Below are 22434 nucleotides of genomic sequence, written 5' to 3'. Positions count from 1 at the left end.
TGTCGAGAATATAAATAAGGAAGTAACGAAATCAAATTTTGAGAAATAGAAAACTATTGTCGACATCACCACTTTATACTACATCAACAATGGATTCATTACTTAAACAAGGAGAACAATTATACAAGTCAGGTAAAATTACCCAAGAAGACGCCAAGGATGCCTTCCAAGCTTTTTCCAAAGGTGACAATTTCCAAGACAGTGCCAAAGAAGCTTACTCCGCCTATCAAGAAAATCACAAGGGCGATGGTAAGGAAAGTGGTAAAACCGACTCAAAAGATGAAAAGTCAGAATCAAAGTAGATTGCCGGTTGCTATGTACTGCTGTGTGTAAGGCTTCTTAATAAATGAACTTTGACTAAATGGCTATTTGTCGTAGATTGAATTATACCCCTCAGCATCATTGAAAAGAAAGGGAAATTTTAGTCAATCTCTATTCAAAATATAAGGCTCTATTAATTTATTCACTTATACATCGAGTCAAATTGTAAAATACCTGGTATTACTTTGCATCGAGAATCTGTTGAGCTGCATCAACCACTGACTTTTCAAGTGGAATAAAATCAAAATTCAAAAGCTTCTTTGTTTTCGTGTTATCCCACTTAAGATCAGCCTCTTTCAATTCGAGATCACTCTTATCAGGACTTCCCCTCGGAATGTTAAGCTTGGGGAAATGTTTGTTGATAATGACAGCAAGAAGCTGCTTCGTCCATGGCGAATCAATGAGTAATAGCCGTTGACCGTTAAACCCAGCTGGCCTTTTTATAGCAGCTACATGTGCTTTAGCGATATCTCTAACGTCAATGAATAATCCTGCAAAAGAGCCAATGCTGTCATCCGGTCCCAACTTTAATATTTCGTTGACAAACTCGGCAGAATGGTTTAAATGAGCCTTGTTTTGCACGTTATATGCTTGCGGTCCAAAAACAAAAGTTGGGTTCACGGTTGTTACATTCCAGGTACCTTTATGTGCATCAGCAAACTTCCATACTTCCTTTTCGGCAAAAGTTTTGGCAGCAGCGTAGCCTAACTTAGTATTCTTGAGGCCTTGCTCAAGGGAAATATCATTCCATGAGGACTCATCGATGAGACTGTTTGAAGGTTTGTTTCCACTCAAATCACGAACGGCAGCTACTGATGAAGTGACAACCACGTTTTTTACATTCTTGCCGTACTTTTCAACTGCAAGTAATACGTTCTTGGTGCCCTCTATTGCCGGGTCCAAAAGACCAGTTTGAATGTCGTCGACTTCAAAGTCAACTGGACTTGCAGTGTGGATGAAGGAGTCAATGGAATCATTCTCTTGTAAAACTTCATCAAATCCTCCCTTTTTCACAATATCGGGAACCACTGCATAGGTGAATTTATCTGATTTAATCAAGTTTGATAAGTACTCTCCCTTTTCCTTCGATCTGACTGATCCAACAACTTCGTATCCTTCTTTCAAAAGTTCCTTGACTACGTGTTGTGCAATGTAGCCTGTTGCCCCAGTTACAAACACGACCATCTTGTTGAGTTGTTGTAAGTTAATGTAAGGTGCTTAGTTTTAAATGATGAAGGAGGTATTTCTGGCAGCAATTGGTGTCTTATGTACTTCCCCGATTCGAAATGATTAGTAAGGTGTAGCAACTGTGGCTTTGTGCGCGTTGTGTTAAATCCGCCTCTCCATCTCCGCATTCTCGACACTCGCAGAAATTTGATCTCGTTGGCAAGCGCCAGGCGAGCCACAGCTATCTGTCAAGTAAGTTGATAACACCAATGGGAACTGAATGAACCAATCAAATTGACTTAATTTCATTTTCTCCTCAGTCAGGTTCTCAAGGGCCTGTTCCTGCTGGTGGTATTGTCATATACTGGAAGTGCTCTTTGGCAACAGTAAAGAAGCATTACATAACTCATATGCATACAAGCTCCGATATTTGGGTCTTATTTATCTAATAAGAGGAGACAAGTTTGCTACTCTTGTCAATAAGAAATTATTACTTAACTCGTTTTCGCATCAGAATCCAATAACTTCTTTCCTCTCACTCTATGGTCGCAAGGAAAGCATTAATCCAAAAGCTACTGATCGTCCCCAATTATAAACCAAAGATTCCACGTCATTCGTTTAAACTGTAAATGTAAAAGATCTTGGAGGTTTGATTGACAATATTCCATGACATTTTCATAACCGTTCATGCCGAAGAAGACTGAAAGGAGCGATTGCAATGAAGTAGGAAAAGTTTGAACCTAGCTTTCACTTGACAGGTATTTTATGGATTTGATGAAATGGTGGTGGTGACGCCATCAAAGTTTACCTACCTGAAGTATCGTTTAATATTTCCTCACGTGTAAGAATCGTTGGCACCGATAGCTCAACTAAATCAATGTTTAACTCTCAGCCTAATTTGGTGATATAAACAAAGGAAAAAGTCATGCTATGCAATGCAAAAGTCTGATGTTCTTTTTTTACGGGTTAATTTTACTAAAGGCTGCTGATTAAAGAAATCACCTTACCTAAACTATGCATCTAACCATTTTGTATTTAATCTATTTTCAGGAGCTTTTAAGGAAAAAGAGACGGATCTAGCTGTTTTGTGGTAATACCGAGCCTCTTCATACAAAACAATTAGTATACTTCTTTAGTTTCCAACACTTTTTCCTTGGTCGGTTAGTTTGTGGTGGTGTAAAACCGATTAGACCGATTCGTGGGGGTTTCCATCTCAAACGTTCGCTCGGACTTTTTTTATTTATTTTTTATTTATTCTTGCCCAGGAAAAAAGTGCACACTTCTGGGGTTCAACAAAGATGATCAAAGCAAAACTCCTTTATCAACAAAGTTGTAAAAGTCTACACCTTCTGGAGTAAACTTGAGGTATTTTTCTGTGCTTGTGATGCTCTACAGGGATTTTTAACAACCAAAAAAGGTAAGAGTCGTTCCTCATAACAGAAGCTACAGACTCTTCGACAATGCACATTAGAGTCACAAAAACTAAAATAATAACACCACATTTAAACTGTACATATGAATAATTTTACAAGTTCATGTGTAAAAGCTCTTTGAGGCGTCACTGACTAAAGCTCCAAATGGGACGATTTATCAATACGAAAAGCAGGTGGATGTGATGTGACAATATGCGTTGTCAGAAATGTTCTAGCCATTAAAGCTGGTTGATGTTAACCTGTTCTTCTTTCAGATACTTTGGTTTGAGAAAAGATAGATGATAGAGAGTTAGTTTGTATGGAGAGTTTAAACTGCAAGTTGTACCACTTTCTGTGTTACTACAAGGAGGATACATCATATATATCCCTTTTTGAATTTGGCTGTTAAAAGAAACGTTCTATTATTTTTGTCTCTTTCTGTGTGTGTGTTATGTAACATTTTACATAAGCCATGGCGTTTTTAGTTAGATTTTAAATTTATTTTTAATTTATTTTTAATATTTTCATTTTTTTATTTTTTGTTGAGTAGTAATGTAATGAAATGAATGAATGACACATTGGAAGAAAAATGCAAACACAATAAGAACAACAAACCCACCTTTTATTTATTAAAATTAGACCACCACAACTTTAAAATATATTCACGTTTATATACGCCAATATGCTATAAGCAAAAGCGACTTACCTCACCACCATAACTCAGTGTTTATACCTTATTGAGAGAGGTTGTTTGTGTGCAATTGCATTCCAAAGCTGTGGGCTGTCTGTTCCTTGCACCTCTGTGTCTTTGGTTGGGGTTTTACTTTGCACTTGTTATTTTTCCAGGTGTCAAGAAAAACTTCGGAGTTTTCCTAATCCACCCATAAAAAGCTAAGCTTCTTATTTATTTATTTATTTATTTATTTTAAATTGTCGCTAGTGTGGGAAATGCCGGACATAAATGATTGGCTAGTATCTCTAAACTTTAAAATTTCTAAAGTGCTTAACTACTATCGTGTGCATACCGTCACCACCACCACCATCTTTACCACTCCCACCACCACACGTTATTGAACTCATTTTTCTTCTTTTCTAATAGTACAAAGCTATTGTTTTTCTGCATGTAATGTCTTGTATATTATTGCATAATAGAAACAATAACAAAGGACCTGGAGTCGTGCATAATATCTCCTTACCTGAACAGTATCTACTTAAACGAGCTGATACACTTGAACCAATAGACGAAAAGAAAACCTTTAAGCAGTAGAGTTACCGAAGGAGATCTCTCGTCTATTTAGACCTCCCGGGGAGTTTTTTTACCAGTGTAGAGGAAGGTTTTTAATGCTGTTTTGTGTATCATTGACGTAAACTAAGAGAACAATCACTACACCACTTACACCACCACCACCACCACAACGTACTTAAATTTCACCACCACAAACAAAAATACATAGTAACAAAAAGACAGCAGAGAGAACAAAGAAAAAAAAAGAATAAAAAATAGACCAAAGAGTTAGTATACGTTTGTGTAACAATTTAAAAAATTTTATTTTTCTGGAGACAGAGCGTTTCACAACAAACGACAAAACAAATTATTAAATCACCCGATGGGGTTTCCTAAATTGTAATATATATATAATACAATCTAAAAGTTCCTTCTTTCATCCCCAGGTTTTTTTCTAAATTCTCTTTCACAACTTTTCCTATATTGTACTACATAGCTAGCCTAGTTTATCACATTATAATACCCCAAAAAAGGATTTTCTTGCTTGCTATTAAAACAGTTTGCTTATTTCAATTAATACATATATACAATGTCTACTACTGAACCACAACAAGCACCCGCTCCCAACGTCGACACTCAAGACGAAATTACTCCCTACAATGAAGGTAATAACCAGGGACAATCGACAGCTCAAAATCCAAACAAGGATGTATACGGGCCACACTGGGGAGAAGTTCGATCCGATGGAGACTACATCTACTTTGGTAATGAGAGATATTTGCGTTCCGATTTGGCCCAGGCTTTCGGTGGTATGATGAACCCAGGTTTGGCTCCACCACAAAAGCCTGAATATGCTAACCCAGCTCCATTGGGGTTGAGTGGGTTTGCTTTAACTACTTTTGTCCTTAGTTTGATCAATTGTGGTGCTAGAGGTGTCCACATTCCAAACATTCTTGTTGGTTTGGCTTATTTCTATGGTGGTGCTGCTCAATTACTTGCTGGATTTTTTGAACTTGTGTTGGGAAACACCTTTGGTGGTGTTGCTTTGTGTTCCTACGGGGGATTCTGGATGTCTTGGGCTTCGATTCAAGTGCCTGCATTTGGTATTGTTGCTGCTTACGAAGGACATGATCAAGAGCTTGCGTTTGCCGTTGGTCTTTTCCTTCTTGCTTGGGCTATTTTTACGTTTTTCATGATGATTATGACACTTAAGTCTACTTTGGCATTCTTTTCTATATTCTTTTTTTTGACATTGGCGTTCTTGTTGTTGGGTATTGGAGAAATTGCTGGCAAAACTGGTGTTACTAAAGCTGGTGGTGTCTTTGGATTGTTGAGTGCTTTTGCTGCTTGGTACAATGCTTATGCCGGTATTGCTAACCCACAAAACAGTTATCTTGTTGTCAAAGCCCTTCCTTTGCCAGATTTGGAAGACCGTTGGAGAGGAAGAAAAGAAAAGAAGACTGAAGCTTAAATGAAAGATATTTCAATTCTTCTATTAATCTTAAGAGGATCCATTGCTTAATTTATTAATATATTTTAATTGTTTATGACCGTAAAGGAGGGAGAGAGAGAGAGAGAGGAGAAGAGGAGATTGTAATTTAATTATTTATTTATTTTGTGAACCCGCTGTATAGCTTGTTGTTTACTCTTTTGGTTGATGGAGGGTTATTCTATTAAGCAGATGTAGTATAATCTTGGCATGTTCTTTTCGCAAATGGTAATTGAGCTGTTGTTCACACCTTCATGGTGGACTATAAATAGAGGCTCACTCTATCTTCTTATCCCGTTATCGAGACTTGTTCATTATCGTTCTCAATTCAAAACGTGAAATCATCGATTTGTGACATCAATGTCAAAATGGTGGCAGTTAAAAAGTTACCCTGCGTTGCTAAACATTGGGTAAGTTTGACCTGATAAGTGAAAAGAGATAAGAGTGATTAGTGTATTAAGTGTATGTATTATAATTATGCTTCGCTTCCTATATAAAAGACCTAAACTCAAACGCTGATGTGTATATGGCATGCTGAGTATCTCCACTCAAACACACCAAAAGAGCTAACTTCACCATTTTCTCCCTCTCTCATCAGCTAAACACTGGCCTCACTTGCAACAACAAATCCTGATCTTGTTCGACATTGATTATAGTTCGAATAAAATTACGCAAATCCAGCGATAAACTATTATAATTGATACCCAAATCATCACTGCACAACAACAAACAATCAGGCTTCAAATTCTTCAATATTTGTAAATAGCCTTGTACATTTGAGCACTTAAGTAATTTGAAATTTGGTGGTATGGTCAAATTCAAATCATCTTCATTCAAATTGGGTGGGATTATAAATAATATGTTTTCTTGCGTCGTTAGGATCTCATTGAGTGGTAATTGTGACGATAGGAACGATGATGAAAGCGTTATTGCTATCGATTTATTGAGGTACTTTTTCGATATGGTGAATGATTTGGTCTCTGATGTCAACGACTTGTCGTTAGTATCTGTTCCTTGTGTTGATTTTGGTTGGGGCTTGATATACGAGTCATACACTTTGTACGAAATCGCCACTGCTGAAGTGGCTATTAGGGCGGCCAAGTACAATGTAGGATTTCTTTGTGCTTTTCTGCTCATCATTCTGAACGGTACTATGTGTATAAATGCCTTGGGTGGTTTGATGTAGTTGTGTTGTATATTACTTTGTTTGTCTAACTGTACCACAAAATGTCAACTTAATGAAAGTGTGGGTATGATATATGTTGCTGCTTATCGATTCGTGAATTATGGTCCTATTTGTCGTGGTTCAAACTCAGGAGACCTATTCTCAAGTCGTGTGTTAATCTTTCTATTGCTAGGGGATATATATATATAAACTTTGAACCCAAAGTGTAGAAAATGATTGCCAAAATTTTGTTGAGAGAATTTTTGAATTTCTTTTTAAATTTCTTTTCCTTGTACGTTTTTCGTTTAAAGCCTTTGAATGTGTTTTTGCAGACACGGCCAATAAGGATATGTCAAGGGATAATAGGATAAACTGCTGAACAAACTTAGCACATTGGTAAAAAAAGTGTTTTAGATAAATACAAAATATTGGTTTATAAGTTTCTCAGTTTGTTCCCCCCTGTCGAGATCCTTTTTGTAAGGTGCTAAAATCATCTGATACGATCAGCCAACAAAAGCTATTTAAATATTATAAGGTAGCAATGCCATTCAATATGTTCACGTGACCGATTCCCTTCTTTTTTTCCCTTCACAAAGTTCCCAACAAAATTTTAAACTATGGTGAAGGGGAAAGGTGGGGAGAAGGTGAAACCTCCTTTTTTTCACCCCTATCATTAGTGTGCTTCTCCACATCAAGTATGTCATTTAAAAATGAGACATTTGGTGAAACTGTAGTTGTTTTCGTCTTACGAAATAGCGATAGCTATAATGCATTGTAAGTGGATGGAAGTTTGCATAGCATTATGACTATCAAAGAACCATCAAATTCAACTAATCTCTAAAATAAAGTCCTTGCTGGTAGTAGCTTGATTTGTATGGACATGTGGGAAGAAGATACTTTAACCTGGGTGAGTAGTCTTCATCATTCTTTGACAGCAACAGCTACAAGACAAGCGTTACTTTTCGTATTATATATGGCATCACATTTCTCGTTGAAGCGTGCACAAGCCTCTCCTTGTGAACTATGTAGTACTTGACACTCTGCCATTCAGATCACCCAATTACGACCTTAATAATGACAGCATGGTCAATTACAGGCTACTTGTACCATCGTTACAACATTTATTCTTCCCCGCCTCTTCAATTACCGCATGTATTTCCCCTCAGTTTGGTAAGCGGGGCAGAGAGTATATTTCAAATTTGGTCCATCGAAAAACAACTGTTCGTGAATTCTTAAAGCGCCCAACGCAAAGCGAATTTGATTACAAACTAAGGTGTTATTCTATTATAGCTGGATACTAGAATCGTCTGCTCTTCGCAGTAAGCCGCTGCCGTTTGCAAGTGAAACAACTGTATCAATAAACACTACAGTAATCAATCGTGTGTGTGGGAACACTATGCATCTCACGGAGCTGCACACCCACTTTCAATCTATCTATGTTATGCACTCTCCGTGTAGATATGACACCATTATCGGCAAGATTGTAACCACCACAAAAATGTGTAACCAACCAAATGCGAGCGCAAATGGAACATGCCTAATCAAATATACTTTGCGCTTTGTATTTCCCAAAGCGGTACAGTTACGCGCATGATTAACGGTCCGCCTTCCTGGTTTAGCCAACTCGAGAATCAAGTCTGGCACATGCTAGGTAGTTAGGCATTCCAGAATCCAACCAAAAGTCCAGCTCATTTGTTGCTAATGTTCCTTCAACCACACTTTCATTCTACTTCCAGTAAGTGCCACTACTCACTCTGAACGCCACAATAATACCTTCTGATCTGAAAACTTTAGTTTCCCACGAAACCTGGTAGCATGAAACCTTAATACCTAACTTCTGCAACCATAACGGTCTGGTGATTTTTTTTATGGCATATTGCAAAGAAAAGTAAACGGGGTATGTAGTTACCATAAAAGGTTTTGTTAGCGCATTATCCTCATTGAGAAGGTGATTTAAAATTATAGCGTCGCATTCACCGAAATTATCTCCTTTGTGTAATAATTATTTTTCAACTGTGTTGTTTACCGATAACACGTTGAACAGAGTTTGAGATGTATATAAATGGAGCCATAAGTCTTGCAAATTATTCCAACTGGTTTGAGAAAACAGAACTTTCACTACTACACAACTAGTTCCATTTCCATAATGTCACTCCACCCATTTACTCAAGCTAGGGATTACGAGATTAGATTAGCTTCAAAGTTAGTTAAGGATTCTTATCCGGCATCTGCTAATGTCCACTTTGTTCAGATTGATAGGTGCGACCCTCCAAAGAAGTCCATGGTTGACTACATTAGCGCTGAAAGAGAAGGCTTGCCAACTCCAAACATTCCAAGAGTATTTTACTGCTACTACTACACCAATACGTTTGACTTTAACAAGGCCTTGGTCAATGTTACTGCTGGTCATGTCATCACCAAGGTTAAACAACCAAAAGGTGTAGTTGGTCCACACTTGCCAGATGATATGATGGAAATTGAAGAATATTGCAACAACCACCCAGCTGTCAAGGCAGAAGTGGAAAAGTTGAAATTGCCCAAAGGATACACCGTTAGAAACGACCCTTGGATTTATGCTACTGATGATCCAAACGAAAAGAGACTTTTGATTCAATGCTTTATGTACGTTTTGGCAGGCAATGGACACAGTGAATCAAATCACTACTCCTTGCCATTGAAATTCTCCCCCGTTTTTGAAGCCTTTACCAAAAAGTTTGTCAGAATGGATTTATTACCTGGTGGGTTTGACGAAACAACAGTCCCAACTGGGCCATGGCAAGAAGTTCCATGTAGGGAATACCACCCAGACTTGAACGGTGAATCGGTTCCAAGAGATGTCAAGCCTTTGTTGATTTCTCAACCAGAAGGGCCATCCTTTACTGTCAAGGACGGTAAAGTTAAATGGCAAGGTTGGGAATTCAGAGTCGCCCCAACCTGTAGAGAAGGTTTTGCTGTTTATGATGTTTGGTTCAAAGGTAGACAAGTGTTTTACAGAATCTCCTTATCTGAAATGACTGTTCCATACGGTGATCCAAGAAAACCATACCACAGAAAACAAGCTTTTGATTTGGGTGATTGCGGATTCGGTGCCTTTGGTAATAGATTAAACTTGGGATGCGACTGTTTGGGTGTTATCAAGTACATGGATGGTCACAGTATCGATGCCAATGGTGAACCAGTTATTATTCCAAACACTGTTTGTATGCACGAGCAAGATGATGGGTTGTTGTACAAGCATGTCAACTACAGAACTTTGAATGCTGTTGTTGCCAGAAAGAGAATCTTTATCGTCCAAACAATTGCCACTGTTGCTAACTATGAGTACATCATCAACTTGAAATTTGTCACCGATGGTTCTATCGATATTGAAACTAGAGCCACCGGTATCTTGTCAACTATGCCAATTGATGAAAACGTCAAGGTCCCATGGGGTACCATTGTTGCACCAAACTGTATGGCTGCGTACCATCAACACATCTTGTCATTCAGAATTGATCCAGCAGTGGATGGACACAAAAACACAGTTGTCTATGATGACACCAAGAAGTTGCCAAAGGACAAGGACTTGAATCCATTTGGTACTGGTTTTGTCAGTGACCGTCACTTTATTGAGAAAGCCGGTTATGTTGAGCAATCACCCTTTACAAACAGAACCTGCAAGATCATCAATGAAAACATCATCAACCCAGTTTCAAAAACCCCGGTTGGATACAAGATCAATATGCCAGCAAGACAAATGTTGTTGGCCGATAGAGACTCATTCAACACTAAGAGAGCTACATTCGCCACTCAACAAGTTTGGGTCACCAAATACCGCGATCATGAATTGTACGCTGCTGGTGAATTCACTAACCAGTCCCAAAAGGATACTGGTGTTGGCGTGTGGGCTAACGGTATTGACAATGTTAGAAATGAGGATTGTGTTGTTTGGGCCACTTTGGGATTCACCCACATCCCAAGAGTTGAAGATTTCCCCGTTATGCCTGTTGAAACCCACAACATTCAATTGGCCCCATTCAACTTCTTTGATAGAAACCCAGCTTTGGACCTTCCTCAAGCAAACAATGCTTTCAACAAGAGTGTCTTGGTTGAGGGAGAAGGTAATGATGCTTGTTGTAAAACTAAAATATAGGGTTGTGTCGCTCTGGTTGGATTGATTTCATTTTTATTATTAATATAGGAATAAAATGTATGATATAGATTTTAAAGTGTTTTGTAGAAAGAGAAGGAGCTCCTAATCATATTAATTGTATTATTAAATATCTATTAAAGGTTGTTTTGTTTTTTAAACGTATTTAAGAATTGAATAGTTTTGTTGAGTCTTGCATGTACAAAGTACAATAATTCATCTCCTCCTCGTCCAAGGACTTAATGTACAAACACTTTGACAACAAGTCGGGCTGAATTTCAATCTGGTAATTACTTGACCATTCAATACATTGTGATAATGATTTGACAATGTGCACCGAAGTTCTAAATTTTGAGAAATTTATCACATCATTGGCATCATCGGTGCTTTTCTTGGTAACGAAACTGGGCCTTTCTGCATTGAAAGTTAAATCTGACAAGTACAAGCCAACAAAGGGAATACATCCTTTGGATGGTGTAATATGATTAATGGACAATCTGATATTCAAGAAATTTTTCAATGGTGAAGCCAACTCCTCCAACGTTTTCAAAGTCAATATATCACCCGGCGGTAAGTTGCGCCATGTGCTTTTGAACCCCTGAACTTTTTGTGATGTCAATGCTAGGATTACTTGCATCAACGTCCCATAGTTTTGTAAAGTTAAACAGTGCTGGGCGATATGGATGAAACGGGAAACTATATTGATACGTTCGACTTCGCTTTGAGTGAGAAGGATTTCCGATATAATCCAATTAACCATTAAATTGAACCTGGCAATAACCAAGTTGACTCCTTTATTCTTGATGTAGTAATCATCATTGACTATGATCTCTAGCCAACTGTTAACCGGTGTCAACTTCTTATTCCATTTTAGTTCAATCAAGTCCTTCCAATCCACTTCCTGCAACATATCTTTTTCAATCACTGTAAAGTGATCGGCCAATGACTTTGAATCAAAGGACAAAACAAACGAAATGTGAGCATTATTGTCCATAATATTTCTGACAGACAATAGATCACTCGAAGGGGAATAATTGTCCAAGATTATTTTGGGCGAAGGGTGCTCTGAGACCTCGGAGTTATTAATCTTGCCTGGCTGTTGAAAATCAAATACTTCCATATTTAAGTTCTTTTCCGGAGTCGACGTTGAATGGTGGCCAGTGCTATCCGTCTTGAGTGTGGCGTGCATTCTTATTGGTGTCAATGGAGCCACATTACTGAGATCAAAAGTTGAGTCAATGCCATCTTCTGATTTCGCGTCATTTATCTGCTGAAGAATAGCTTCCGTATCTTCCATTGGAATTTCACTGTCGTCATCTTCATGATCTTTCCGCTTCGGGGTAAATGTTGGCACATTCTTCCCCTCCAACTTATTAAATGCATACTCCACGGGATCCTCCATCGATCTCATGGTCTCATCTGGGATGGCTGCCAACTCCTTCAATGCATAGGAGCTTATACCTGGTATTACGATTGAATTGCCTGATGATCCAGTGACAGCTGTGTTCTGAGCGTACTCAGCTCTGTTTGACTCTCGTTTACTTCTCATGGCAACGGAGAAAATGGAGTTGTTTGCCATATCGGCCGAGGAATAACGCGATGGATGGTTCTCATCAGAATGGATATCAACTTCATTGAAAGGAAGCTCTGTAAGTGCACGTAGAACGCTAAACCTTACGCTTCGTTTTGAACTCTTTGACGTTTGGCGAGATGTTTGTGACGGACTTAATTTAATGGAAGGACCCAACTCATTTTCTAACTCGCCTCCTCTGAGATTGTTAAACCCTGTTTTCTTTTTGAGACCTGTGTTCATCGTATCAGGCTTGGCTGGATTGCTGTCGTTGGTTATTGAAAAAACCGAGTCGTAACTAATATACGATGCTAGTGACTCTCTCCTGACACCAGATCCTATGGAGTTTCGTGACAACCTCGAGAATCTCTTGTTATAAACAATGCTTGAGCGCTTTCCCTCGATTCCACTTATCCTCTTTGGTTTCTCTGATGGTGGACTCATGGGTATACCCAATTCGGCCACTTCGGCATTATACAGGGTAATATTACTAGGAGTGGATATAGTTGAAGTCTCAAACGACTGGGTAGATTGTTGGAAATTAAAGTTGGGTGCGTCAAGCTGCTGGCTATCTCTTCCTTTTGATTCATTTGTTATGCAAAATTCATCAGCTTCTCCTTGCAGTAAAATGGTTTCTCTTTCGGCCGATGCATCTAAATCAACAACGTCATCGTCGTTCCAATTTATACTTGCAGCCTTTTGAAACGATTCACCTGAAAAATTTAATTCGTCGAGTATGTTTTCAGATATGTTTCGCTGCACTTTAATCGTCTGAACTGGCCCATCCTCCTTGTCATTTATTAGGTTATCAATCTTTATTATGTTCAATTCCGAGAGGTCGTTGATGTCAACATCATCCTCATTATCATTATCATTTGAAACTTCAATGGGCTCCAAGTCAACTTCTTGATTGCTAATATCAGCTTCTCCAGGAACATCCACAAACCTATCACCATCTTCATCGATAAAACAACCATCAACTTCATGGATAATACTATTGGAATTTGACTCATTAGTATAGTACTGTATCAAGTACTCCAATTCGTCAACGATTCTGGCACTCAATACATCGACTCGATTTCCAATATTTCTCGCATCCACCACCTGCATAGCACTACTTATCAAATTCTCGAGGTTGTTGTTACTAGAGACATTGGATGATGAATGCTCTCTTTGAGTCATAGGCGAGGGCTTGAGCTCCATGTCGGAACTACGAGAATGTGCTGAGAGTGACCTCTTCCAACCGTCCATAAGCTTTTTGATTGACCTTTTTCTCGAAAACTCGTCATGATGTGATCCATCGAAAACCGGGGGCAGTAGCTGATCCTCATCCATATCTGGCCCAAACAAGCTGTCCTTGACAATTTTACAATCCATTTTCTTGACTGGAGTTGGTGGAATTATTGTTGACACTTTTGATGTTGGGAGCTTTACATTACCATTTGTCGAAAATCCAACTTCTTTGCATGGATCAGGCACCGCTTTTCGGCTTTTAGTGGGTGTGCGCAGATCTGAGCTGGAGTCTTTTGGACGAGTAGTAGTGGTCTTGGTTTTCCTCAAATCCAATGATGAGTCCTTAATCACCATTCTATTGTGCCTTGTGGATTGAGCTAGAATTCTTTTATTCCTTGGGGAGCAATTTTTTGGGGTAGATGGTGTGTGGGCCAAGTCAGAAGCAAAAAAGGGAGAGGACTTTGCCGAGTATTCAAACGAAGAGCTAAAAATGGGTGATTTAATTAGTCTCTTTTGTTTTTGCATTTCATGGATTTTATTGTTGATCGACATGCGCGATGACTGATGGTGTAGCAAAAGATTGTTTATGGAGAATTGTGGGTTCTCTTCTTGGCTTGAATCGTCGTCGAATATAAGCATTTTGTGATGTGTTTTCAGATCATACAAAGAGAGCATGGCTGACCGACGATACGAAGGATTTGTATGTATCGACATTTCTGTATTTGATTTTGAAAGTCTCTTGGAGTTCTTGAGATCACCCGTCAAGGGTAATTTGTATGTCAAGATGCTGTTCTCAGTTATGATCCTATTTGAATCTAGACCAAGGAGCCAAAACTTGTTCAATAATGTAAGCCAATGCATTTTCAACTCACCAAGAATCTTGGCTACGTAAGCATAGTTTCCTGGATCTCTGAAATTCTCTTTGCAAACTAAATTTGACTCCGTTATAAGGCTGTTTATTGTCAGTGAAAATAGGTCACATAGTTGGTGATTGTTATCAAAATCGTCAACGAAATAGTTGATTATCCAATGCCGCAACACCACAAACGTTCGAAGCAAGACTAATTTGCCAATTTTGATATTGGCTTCGGTGCCTGAGTTGACATATTGTAGCGACCAAATTAGCCTGGTTATCAATAGATGCATTATATCAACGCTGTTCGAAAATATCCTATACGTTAGAAAAAAGTCACTTAAAAGATTGTAATCTATCACTTCGGGTGAGGTCATTTGTACAACCAATGCTAGGAGGGTAGCGTGGTTAATAAGCCCCGGATTCTGCTCATCGTATTTGACCAATTTTGTTTCGGAATTGTCAGTTGGTAAACAAGGAAATAGCGTCTCATCATCGTATATCGATTCATTATGTCTATTGTATTGATAGTCGGGTGTCATGTGTTGTTGACAGATGCCCATATCTGACAATGATTTCGTGATATGATTTGCTTCAGCTTCTAAGCTTTCTATATCAGGTTCTGGTAACTTTTGCTGGGACGCTGGACTTTGGTTAGATTGGTCGCTCTGATCATAATTTTGAGGATTTGCCGCTCGGGAATCCGTCGAAGCCATGTTGGGCATTGGATAGTGTTGTTCATCAGCTTGTTTACTCCACTGATTGCTCATGTCCAAGCGCTGTTCATCCAATTGAACTGAATCTGAAACCTGTTTTTCCATCTTCTTGATGGCAGTTGTTTCTTAATGTTGAACTGAAAGGTGACGGTATGACAAATGTAAGGTATGAATTGAGCTTTTCCTTATGCTGATTTTCTTGAGCCTTTCTAAAAACTAAAAAAAAAAAATGAAATGGTTTGTATACTCTCTCTCTATTCAACAATGTAAATTGACTAAAATTCAATATCTAAAGTGACAAGAAATGCTAAATGTTGCCTCTTTGCTTTTTGTTATGTTTTTGTTGTGGTTTCGTATAAATTCTTTTAACACACAATTAAATTTTTTTTACTATGTATTTTGTATTTTGTATTTTGATTTGTTGTTGTTGTTGTTGTTTACATTTTGTTTTATTATTTTTGTGTTCAATACACGAAATGTTTTCTTCTTTTTCTATTTTTTCTTTTTTGACAAGGCAAGCCTAGAAGAAGAATAGGGTCTGGTTAGACGACTCATGTCGTGTAATCTACTACTCCATTGTCAAATATTAATATCGTATACGATCCCATTCAAACTACTTCTTAAAAACAAATCAACCTGATTTTGCCAAAGACACACACGGATACATAGTGCTACTACTTACTTGAGCGCTATTTTCTAGCGCAGTACACAATTTGTACGCATTAAGCATTTCCTCCTCAGACAAGTTGCACATGAAAAAAAAAATTGCCGTTCTTAGTTCATGCTTTTGGCTCAATCGTGCATCAGACAAGGCTTTGGAAACTTTGATTCCGCGTCAAACTATTCATAAAAAAGTGTGTCGCTTGCGATCCACTCACAACAAAAGGTGTGTAACTTAGTAGAAGGAGTGCCTAACTTCACCATCATCCCCAGACTAGTCGTCTCCTGATGCGGTTGTTATAAAGCAACGCAATACATCATCTGGACTAATTTGTTCCATCACGTAGAGTCAACGCCTCATCTATATTACTCTAGGCCATAACCTAACTCATATTTTGTTTAATTGCACTTTTCAATGCATCAAATGGAGACTTTCTAAACTCGGGATTCTTCAAAACGTTACCAAAATTCTTATGCTCTTCTATCATAATTTTTTTGTGGCCCGTGGTCTTCGTTGGGTTGGGTTTGTTAGACTTTGTCTTTGTAGTATTATCAACAAACTCGGTTTTTGGCATCTGGACCAATCTTGTCAGCTTAGTTTGCGGCTCTTCTCCAGTGGGCAAACTCAGCAATAATTCATCCATCTTTGGCTTCAACTGCTCCCTTTGTTTCCTCTTTTGTCTACGCAATGAAGACTTACTAATACTTCCACTGGTATTGAATGTAACTTTATTTACCAAGTTGTTGATAAACTTGTCACTTTTCTCTTGCTGCTTCTGCTTCTTTGTAGTTTTTGCAATTTTAAGCAACGGGTTTTCATGATAGTCTGGTTCATCTTGTGGTTGTGATGATTCCTTAAATTCCGAAATCTTATTGGCAAGTTGCGATTTACGTTGCGATTTATCTCTTAAGGTAGATTTTTTCTTTATTTTCACCTATTGATAGTGTTAGTCACTTAGTTTCTGGAGGGTTCTTTGATAAGAAAGTGCTCATAATAACCTATTCAGTTGAGACATACCATTGTTAATATCTGTTGCTTGATGCTTGATGATGTTGATGAGATGATTTTCGTAGATTTTTTTTTCTCTCTCTTCTTGCGTCAAATCCTATAAGGTTATATTATCTTTTGCAGCCAAAAGTAAGTACAGTCATTCCATAGTAGGGAGTGCCAACATTGGAACTAGTCCATATTTCTTAAAACCTCTAATTAGGTTCAATTCTATCTCTCCTCATTCGTCATTTATAATATGCCACTATGCAGGTGATTTTTAATGCCAGAATCTTTGCAAAATCATAAACAATGATAGCAAACTTGAAGGAAAACATAATGCTGAAGATTTTGCTTTAAAAACTGTGACGTTGGCAAAAAGTGGCTGTTACATTTGCTCTTCAAAGCTCTCATTGACTAAATGTATCCAAGAGCTTTCAGTTTTCGTCTTATTTCCATTAGGAAACAATTTCAAGGGAATTGGTAACATATTGTTTTCCGCCAATCGTTGCATATCCCAAACTATAGACTTCTCAGTCTTCCAACACCAGAATATCCAGCCTAGACCATTTTCTTCAAAATCATAAAACTACTGTTTCAAAAATAGGCTTATCTCGCCTTTGTCTGTGATGTTATCAGGATCATCTTTTCCATCGCAGCACCCCTTGTGGTTTGTTAAATAGATCACTTCCCACATTGAACCTCTACCCACACCATTTAGAAACCTTGTGCAATCATCTAAAGAACCTGAGAATTCACCAACTATACTAGGATGTTCAGTGTTCTTCAATCTCATGCTCTGCCTTCTGACGTTCTCTAGATGCTCTTTGAAGATATAGTTGATTTTCCCATTCAGTGAAACGTTCGTACAAGTGATGGTCTAAAATAAAATCACCCTCAAAATCAGATCAAAATTCCATGCAATAAAATGCATCATGCAACACTAGTTTTGCCTTGAGATGCTTTTCTTCAAATGGAGTTATGGCAAAACGGTAAAGGTCCAAGAGTTTTGTTCTGTTCAATATCCACCCCATTGGCTCATTGACGACCTGAATGCTGTGTATAATTGGCATATTTCCATACTTGTTTAATATATAATCGACAACCTTGTAGGCCAAATTCATGTTCTCTTTATTTTCAAGCCACTGAGGTTTATCAGTTCTAAATCCCGAATTATCAAATCCATTTTGACTTCCTGGGAGACCATGGAGTCCAATTTGCACCTTCATGTTGTATCTCTCTGCCCACTCTATTGCCAAATCAAGATACTTTTCTTGTCCGTGAATATACGGATCATCTGGTAATAAACCGAAAGACCAATATCCCACAGGTATTCTTATCAGGTTTAACCCCAAGCCAGCTATTTTTACAAGATCAGATTCAGTGTAAAACGTGTCCCAGTGATAGTTTAAAAAAGATTTTGCTTTGATTTGAAGGATGGTACATATATTGTATTCGTCAACCGGAAGTTGGCCAGACCTCTTCTCTACTGTCTCAAAAAGTGAAGGTGTAATCCAAGGTTCTGTTACAAGCCATCCACCCAAGTTGACCCCGTAAACTTTGGGCAAACTTTCATATGTGGATCTTGCTTTCATATGGTGAAAATCATCAATACACAAAGCCCTTTCTTGTTGGGTCAGTTTGTGCGATGGAAAAATCACTCGCGAAGTACAAAACTTGAAAGTGATAAGACATAGGCAAGTGAAGTATAAATGCATTGTAACGAATATGACCGTGGTGTGTTAGCTGTAATCGGAGTCTTTTCGTATTTGTGGCTATTTTTGCAGCTAGAGTTTGTGTACTTCCTATTTTTACTAATTTCCTTTGTGATGCGAATCACCAGCGTCAAAACGAGAAAGTGAAAGTGAAGTACAAAAATTTCAATAACAGCGAAACCAAAACAAACTCATCTCGTGAATTATACACTACAGGTGTACAAGACAAAGTTTTAAATTCCTACAAACCATTCCTTGGTCATTTTATTTATTGAATATCGAGAACACTTCTCAAGAAACAGAATCCATACACAACTATTTTACTTTAGCAGGTGGGATGAGTGGTGTGCAGGATTTGAAAAGCTCAAAAATGGCACACTCCGAGAATCAGCTACAGTTGACACATATTCAGAGCTCCGAGCAAGCAGTACCGTACCAGGGTCACTCTGAGTCTCAAAAGTCGCCGAGGCCCGAGGTGGATGCAGGATTAATGCTTGATGAAGAGCTAAACATGTTGCTCACAACTTCTCAACCACAACCACAACCACAACCACACAGACATGAGGGACATTCTAGAACTGGCTCCCAAACTTTCAACATGGACATCAAAGAACAATACATTGGGAGCTCGAAAACTGTGAGCAATTCTCAAACCCCAAACCTACAGCCAATATCGAGCCCAAAGATTGAAAGCATCGACTCATCGAAGCAAGAAATAAGTTTACTGCAAGCGCAAGATGATGCTGCAAATAAGTCAAAACACAAAATGGAGAAACCGAAGCGGAACAGCACCCAACAGGAGCAAGAAGCAGATGAGCTGGCATCACACTCGCGCGTCTCCGCATATGCTAGGCTAGACTTTGAAAGCAATGTGTTCTATGTTCAGACTTTGCAAGTGGTTTTGGGTCGGAAATCAAACGACGAATTGATACAGCAAGATGTGGATGTACACTTGTCAGAAAGAAAGGCTATTTCAAGAAGACATGCAAAAATATTTTACAACTTTGGTACCCAACGGTTTGAGATTTCAGTGTTGGGAAAGAATGGAGCTTTTGTGGATGAAACTTTTGTCGAAAAGGGGGTCACAATACCTCTCACCGATGGAGTTAAAATTCAAATTGGTGACATACCTTTCCGATTTGTGCTACCGGCACCTCCAAATGAGACGCATGATCAACAAAACGGCCCCAAGCAATTTAATCCAAGCGATGCTATTAATTTAAAATCTAATTTGTTTTCGAAATCCCCTGTTCAAAAGGCCCCTTTGAAGAATGTGCAAGATCCTGCCAACCGCAGTGACAATAAATTGTCCTTACGGAAAAAATCAATGAGCAGGCGGGATTCTCTTTTGAGAATTAGGAAATTATCGAATGCTAGAAGGAAATCTGCGGCTGCGGATGACGAATTGAATGAGTTATTACGAGATTTAGGAGTCACTTCGATTGAAAACATCGATGAAGAAGAGTCGGATTTGCTTGATGCACAGATCCAAAGTCTCTTAAATGAGGATAACGAGTTGGGTCTTGGCGATGGCGTGATTCATCTTGCTCGTATGAATGAATCTGCTATTGCCGATGATGAAGATGATGAGCTAGATTTGGTCAGGGGTATAGAGCTAGATGCAAAAATGGAGAAAGAAATCTTGGAAATCGAGTCCAGTATAAATCAGCTCACCCAAGATATAGCCAATTTGAAGTCTCAGGGGGGTGATCAAAGCTTGATCTTGGAGAAGGACGAATTACGAAAGGCTTTGGAGGAAACCAAGAAACAAAAGAAGGATCATATATCTCAACGCAGATCGTCTTTTGTAAAAAATGCAGGGCCTTTACGTTCGACTCCACTTATGGGGAAGCCTGCATCCATTCAACCATCTTCATCTTCCTCCATTCACAATAGATTTAGCCAGATTGACAAATCTTTACCGTTTTTTGCAAACTCGAGCATTCCACACGCAATACTACCGATATTGGAAGCACCGGTCTTCCTTTTAACCTCAGAGCCTGGAGCTATTCGATTACGTCCTCCTTCGCGAGCCATTGCTGTTGGAGACTACTCACATCGTAAATCGTATTATTTCCCAAAGACCCTCGAGCAGCAGTCCCAGTTTCCTAAACCAAAGGGGAAAAAAGTTATCCCAAGAAAAACTCCAAAACGGATTTACTCTATTGACGAGATACCTGAGCAATATAGATCGAAACCCAATTTGACATTTACCTCAATGGTTTCTAATGTTTTGAGTACAGCCGCAGCAAAAACCGGACTAACCATCAATGAAACCATCGAAGCAATAAAGGAAGTCTACCCTTACTTTAAATATTGCCAAGAAGGCTGGCAGGCTTCTGTAGCCCATTGCATCAAAAATACAAAAATATTCAAACGAGTTGCAAAGAGAGGTTACGAGTGGCTTTATACTATGGACGAATTATACAAAAATGAGAGAGACTCGGTAAGAGCAAGACACAAGGAATATATCGATGCAATGACGAAAGCGGAAATCCTTCGGCAACAGGAATTACGACAAATTCAAAGAATGGGACCACAAGATCTTAGCAGTCAATTGTATGCCAATAGAAATTTGCAGCCTCCAGTTGCAAGAACCGTACCTGCTACTCAATATAACAGTGGCATACAACCAAAAAGTGGGCAGTCTAGAGATATGCTGAAACCAGAGACACCTAATACAGCGTCCCAGTCTCCCCCATCTGTGAATGATCCTAAAACCCAAAGGTCCTTAGAGTATTTAAGAGCAGAATTGTTCAGCTTGTACAAGTCACGCCAAGTCGCATATGATAAGACAACAGCGACCCTGCTTATTACGAAAGCATTGGCAACAACAATAGCTCAAGTAAATAACATCGGGGCTAAAGCAGGATGTGGAGATAATGCATTAAATTTTTTGGTTGAAAAGGCGCCGCAACAGGTGAGCAAAATTCTCGATATTGCTTTGACAAAGTCTATCAAGGAGTATGAAGGTATTTCAGTTCCGGCATCAGCCAAAAGTACTCCATCGCGAAATAGCCCTGTGCCAAATCCTTCTCAGCAACATGGACAGCAATCGAACAATACTATGGTGGAGAACCAAGGATTGCCAGTCAATCGCAATACAGCTGAAGCTCTGGTACAGCCTAGTTCTGTGACCAATAACACATTGCAACCAACGTCTTCCGGAGGCTCTCTGGGTCAAACCACACATATTACCCCACAATCGACTCCAATTCAGCTCACAAGCCCGCCCGCTAAACCAATTACAAAACCAAAATTGGAGACGCTGCCTTTACCTAATCGCACGGCAAAAATTGCACAAGACCCACCATTGCCTCGACCACTGTTTGGAAAGCCACCAAATTTGGGAAGGCCGGGGTCTTATGCAAGACCACAAGCATATGGTAAGCCGCCAGGAGTTGGGAGTAGTCTTTCGCGACCTCCAACATTTTTGTCGAACAAACCAACTTTTCAAGGTGGGACTAAGAGAGAAGTTGAGTCAAACAACTATGATAACGAACAGCCAACAAAGGCTGCAAAGACTCAGTGATTAAAATGATGAGGAGGTAATAGAATACCTAGTATGTAACAATATCGTCATAGAAATGTAATTGATTGAAGGTACAGTATATATACGCATGGCATTGTAAGACTCAACTCGTATCTTGATTCCTCAGGTGGACGTTGATGACTCGGCAAACGGGCTCTTAATGTCAATGGTGTATGTGATCTTCCATGTAAGGTCACGTGCTAACCCAGATGGCAATTTTTGCGACACTCGAGCGCCAAAATCAATCGAATAATAATCT

At 38.9% G+C, this 22434-nt stretch overlaps 9 protein-coding genes across 9 annotated transcripts; 4 read left to right on the top strand and 5 right to left on the bottom strand. All coding sequences in view use genetic code 12, as the record gives it.

Moving 5' to 3' along the window:
• Positions 1-89: 89 nt before the first annotated feature.
• CANMA_001495 (uncharacterized protein) lies at positions 90-302 on the top strand (the record flags this gene model as incomplete). The annotated part of the gene is made up of 1 exon (XM_051813468.1): positions 90-302. The coding sequence occupies one exon, from the start codon at positions 90-92 to the stop codon at positions 300-302; it is 213 nt and encodes a 70-aa protein (XP_051672854.1).
• A 199-nt stretch (positions 303-501) lies between these two features.
• CANMA_001494 (uncharacterized protein) lies at positions 502-1506 on the bottom strand (the record flags this gene model as incomplete). Its single annotated transcript, XM_051813467.1, has 1 exon — positions 502-1506. The coding sequence occupies one exon, from the start codon at positions 1504-1506 to the stop codon at positions 502-504; it is 1005 nt and encodes a 334-aa protein (XP_051672853.1).
• Positions 1507-4714: 3208 nt separating this feature from the next.
• FRP3 (putative ammonium permease) lies at positions 4715-5596 on the top strand (the record flags this gene model as incomplete). The annotated part of the gene is made up of 1 exon (XM_051813466.1): positions 4715-5596. One exon carries the CDS (start codon positions 4715-4717, stop codon positions 5594-5596), a length of 882 nt encoding a protein of 293 aa, XP_051672852.1.
• A 612-nt stretch (positions 5597-6208) lies between these two features.
• Positions 6209-6754, bottom strand: PEX22 (Pex22p; the record flags this gene model as incomplete). Its single annotated transcript, XM_051813465.1, has 1 exon — positions 6209-6754. The coding sequence occupies one exon, from the start codon at positions 6752-6754 to the stop codon at positions 6209-6211; it is 546 nt and encodes a 181-aa protein (XP_051672851.1).
• A 2171-nt stretch (positions 6755-8925) lies between these two features.
• On the top strand, positions 8926-10911 carry AMO2 (Amo2p; the record flags this gene model as incomplete). Its single annotated transcript, XM_051813464.1, has 1 exon — positions 8926-10911. One exon carries the CDS (start codon positions 8926-8928, stop codon positions 10909-10911), a length of 1986 nt encoding a protein of 661 aa, XP_051672850.1.
• Positions 10912-11074: 163 nt separating this feature from the next.
• On the bottom strand, positions 11075-15385 carry LTE1 (mitotic regulator; the record flags this gene model as incomplete). The annotated part of the gene is made up of 1 exon (XM_051813463.1): positions 11075-15385. One exon carries the CDS (start codon positions 15383-15385, stop codon positions 11075-11077), a length of 4311 nt encoding a protein of 1436 aa, XP_051672849.1.
• A 938-nt stretch (positions 15386-16323) lies between these two features.
• On the bottom strand, positions 16324-16961 carry CANMA_001489 (uncharacterized protein; the record flags this gene model as incomplete). Its single annotated transcript, XM_051813462.1, has 2 exons — positions 16324-16875; positions 16959-16961. The coding sequence occupies 2 exons, from the start codon at positions 16959-16961 to the stop codon at positions 16324-16326; spliced, it is 555 nt and encodes a 184-aa protein (XP_051672848.1).
• Positions 16962-17836: 875 nt separating this feature from the next.
• SPR1 (Spr1p) lies at positions 17837-18523 on the bottom strand (the record flags this gene model as incomplete). Its single annotated transcript, XM_051813460.1, has 1 exon — positions 17837-18523. One exon carries the CDS (start codon positions 18521-18523, stop codon positions 17837-17839), a length of 687 nt encoding a protein of 228 aa, XP_051672847.1.
• A 490-nt stretch (positions 18524-19013) lies between these two features.
• On the top strand, positions 19014-22175 carry FHL1 (Fhl1p; the record flags this gene model as incomplete). The annotated part of the gene is made up of 1 exon (XM_051813459.1): positions 19014-22175. One exon carries the CDS (start codon positions 19014-19016, stop codon positions 22173-22175), a length of 3162 nt encoding a protein of 1053 aa, XP_051672846.1.
• Positions 22176-22434: the final 259 nt, after the last annotated feature.

The sequence above is a fragment of the Candida margitis genome, assembly GCF_024628925.1.
Source record: "Candida margitis strain CBS 14175 chromosome Unknown scaffold6, whole genome shotgun sequence".
Classification (NCBI taxonomy): Eukaryota; Fungi; Ascomycota; class Pichiomycetes; order Serinales; family Debaryomycetaceae; genus Lodderomyces; species Lodderomyces margitis.
This window is presented reverse-complemented; position numbering and strand designations above follow the sequence as displayed.